The sequence below is a fragment of the Ailuropoda melanoleuca genome, chromosome 7, assembly GCF_002007445.2.
Source record: "Ailuropoda melanoleuca isolate Jingjing chromosome 7, ASM200744v2, whole genome shotgun sequence".
Classification (NCBI taxonomy): Eukaryota; Metazoa; Chordata; class Mammalia; order Carnivora; family Ursidae; genus Ailuropoda; species Ailuropoda melanoleuca.
Genome location: NC_048224.1, coordinates 11,943,138 through 11,946,428, shown reverse-complemented (window position 1 = coordinate 11,946,428; position 3,291 = coordinate 11,943,138). Strand labels below are relative to the sequence as shown.

Genomic DNA, 3,291 nt, shown 5'->3' with positions numbered 1-3,291 from the left:
TATAGTCTGATAAAATTTCACAAAGTGAATACATGTATTTAGCCAGCATACAGTTTAAGGAACAGAACACTTCCCCAGAAGCCGCAAGCCCCCTTTCATTTACAACCATTTTCCCCCCAAGAGTAAATACTTCCCTCACTTTTTTTTTTTTAAAGATTTTATTTATTTATTCGACAGAGATAGAGACAGCCAGCGAGAGAGGGAACACAAGCAGGGGAAGTGGGAGAGGAAGAAACAGGCTCATAGCAGAGGAGCCCGATGTGGGGCTCGATCCCATAACGCCGGGATCACGCCCTGAGCCGAAGGCAGATGCTTAACCGCTGTGCCACCCAGGCGCCCCTCCCTCACTTTTTACATTAAAGATTAGTTTGCCTCTTCTTGAACTTTATATACAGGGGAGTATATAGAATATATTCTTTTGTGTTTGTTTTCTTTGATTCATGCTGTTTTATCTGTGCTGTTATAGCATACGTTGTAGTGTGTTCATTCTCAATGCTATGTAGTGTTTTATGAATAAGCACAACATATATATATTTTTTTACTCCAGGTAGCTGTTTGGGTTAATTGCAGTTTTTGACTATTACAAATAGAAATGCTGTGAACATTCTTTAATTTTTTTTTTTTTTTACTATTTTAATCGAAGTGTAGTTGGCAGACGGTGTTACATGTAAGTTTCAGGTGTACAGCATAGTGATTGGACAACTCTTTGTTATGCTGTGCTCACTGTGAGTGTGGTTACCACCTATAAACCTTATTACACATGCATGTAATGAACATAGACAGGTTGGTATATGCCTAAGATTCTTTGCTTTTAAAGAAGCATTGTTTTTCATATTTTAACCTTTTGAAACTTGAATGACTCTTAAAATTGATGTGTAGTGGTTCTTTCCCCCCCGCCAAAATCTTTTATTACTTCTCCCTGAAAAGTTTTTGTTTGTTTGTTTGTTGTTGTGAAGGATTTTATTTATTTATTTGAGAGAGAGCATGAGCGGGGTTGAGGGGCAGAGGGAGATGGAGAAGCAGGCTCCCCACTGAGCAAGGAGCCTGTTGTGGGAATGTATCTCAGAACCCTGGGATTATACCTGAGCTGAAGGCAGATGCTTAACCAACTGAGCCCCCCAGGTGTCCCTGCTGAAAAGTTTCTGTTAGATTGGTGGCATGTCAAAACACGGGAAATGGTAATTGCGTCTTGGTAGTATGAAGTTTCTTAGATTTGTTTCAAAAATCATGGTGGGCTAAATTCTCCTGAGAAATTCGTGTTTTGTTTTGTTTTATTTTTCTCCTGAGAAATTCTTTAGTTTTAAAATCCCTTTGGAATTAGTACCAGTGCTTTTAGACAGTTAATTAATTTTCTCACCAGAAATCATTACAGTAATACTTACTTCATTTGTTCCTGAGAGTGAGCATATGTTTGTGTTTTACATTTCTTTAATACATGTACAGGTTATGTATAGACTTTTCTCTGTTTTCTAAGGTTCGGTCTTTGTGGGCTTCAGTGAACGAAACACTCATGTATTTGGAAAAAGAAAGAGAAGTTGTTAATGCAGTCCTTAATCTTGTTAACCAATATACTTTAGATGGAACTAACGTTGCTATCAATATTCCAAGTCTCTTACTTGACAAAATAGAGAAACAAATGTGTCAGGTAAGCATCTGATACTAAGTAAACTGTTGAGAAAACCCTCTTTATGTAATTATTATATATAATAATAATAAATACTTGTATTGAATATATAATATATGAACATAAATAATGTATATTCTTTCTCTTAAAATGTTTTTCTGTCTTCAGAATTTGTTTTTGTGAANGTTAACCAATATACTTTAGATGGAACTAACGTTGCTATCAATATTCCAAGTCTCTTACTTGACAAAATAGAGAAACAAATGTGTCAGGTAAGCATCTGATACTAAGTAAACTGTTGAGAAAACTCTCTTTATGTAATTATTATATATAATAATAATAAATACTTGTATTGAATATATAATATATAAACATAAATAATGTATATTCTTTCTCTTAAAATGTTTTTCTGTCTTCAGAATTTATTTTTGTGAATAAATCTAGTAAAACATTCATAAAGGCTATTGTTAACCATGTATATATTATATATATCAGTGTATATATTTATATACAGTAACTTTCATTAATTGTTCATCCTTTTTGTGGTGCTACATCATACCGTAGAGCGATGGAGGAGGTTACTTAGTAGGAAGATGATATGGTACTAGTTCTCTATAAGTTCTGAAGGAGAGCAACAGTGATCTCCTATTTGCTGAATGTCTTTTTAAAATGTCTCTATCCTGTGGTTTCTCTCTCATCCTGATGCTGGTAAGTATTTTAGTCTTTTCTTCCATTAGCTTTTGTGACCTAGGTGTCTTTCCTCTCGTGGTTTTTCAACTGCTGTTCTCAGTTTTTTCTACTGATTCTTTTTTCTCTAACTTTCAGATGAAAGTGTTTTCTATGGTTTCTTTAGTGCCTACTTTTCTTTCCCACATTACAGTCATCTGTATTTTCTTAATTCTATGTTTTCATCGGTGTCATAGTATTCTCCGGTTTCATAATATTCCCAAATTGGTATTTCCAGTCTCTCTCCGTCAACCCGAACTCCATCAAATTATTTCCACTAGCTTATATGACATTTCCGTCTGGATAACCTGGCTGTATGCCGGGCATTAATTATAGTATAGGAGAATACAAAGGTAAAATAGTGTTGTGATGCTGAAAAGCTTTTACTGTAATAGGTAACACGCCAGGCACTGCAAATTCCCAGTATGTAAAAATCAGAGTCTGCAAATTCAGATTCCTACAGACTAAATAGGTAATATATGCTAATCGTGTGTAACAAAAGGGGTAAAGTAGGAAGTGATGAGGTCTTTGGAGAAATAATAGTTTTTATGTGAAATCTAAGATTTTTAGTTGATTGGCAACTAATTCAAATGATTTGTGCAGGCCAAATAAACATGTCTAAGTTTGGATTCAGCTGTTATGGGCCATCAATTTACAACTTTAGTTAAAACATGGATTCATGATCTTTCACCAAACCTGCTCTTTCTCCTTGGTCTTCAGTTTGCTTTCCATTTATTTGCATTTCTTTTATTCTAGCTTGCAGCTTTTTTGCATAATATAAAAATATAGCATGCCATGTTAAATTCTTCATAGTAGTTTTCTTTGGACCAAAATTGTTTCCTTGGCTTCATTTTTGGGTAGACATTTGACTTTCTTCACTCTTCTTTAAGGTAACCTTTCTATATAATAGTAAAAAATGTAAATATATTTATCTAACAGTT

General features: G+C 34.3%; 1 protein-coding gene across 1 annotated transcript in view; it reads left to right on the top strand.

Annotated features, from left to right (window-relative positions):
- The window catches only part of HAUS6 (HAUS augmin like complex subunit 6), a 39,217-nt gene that overhangs the window by 13,113 nt on the left and 22,813 nt on the right, over positions 1–3,291 (top strand). The window contains exon 8 of the mRNA XM_034665552.1: positions 1,475–1,655. Within this exon, the coding sequence (XP_034521443.1) occupies positions 1,475–1,655 (181 nt within the window). The remainder of the gene's footprint in view (positions 1–1,474; positions 1,656–3,291) is intronic.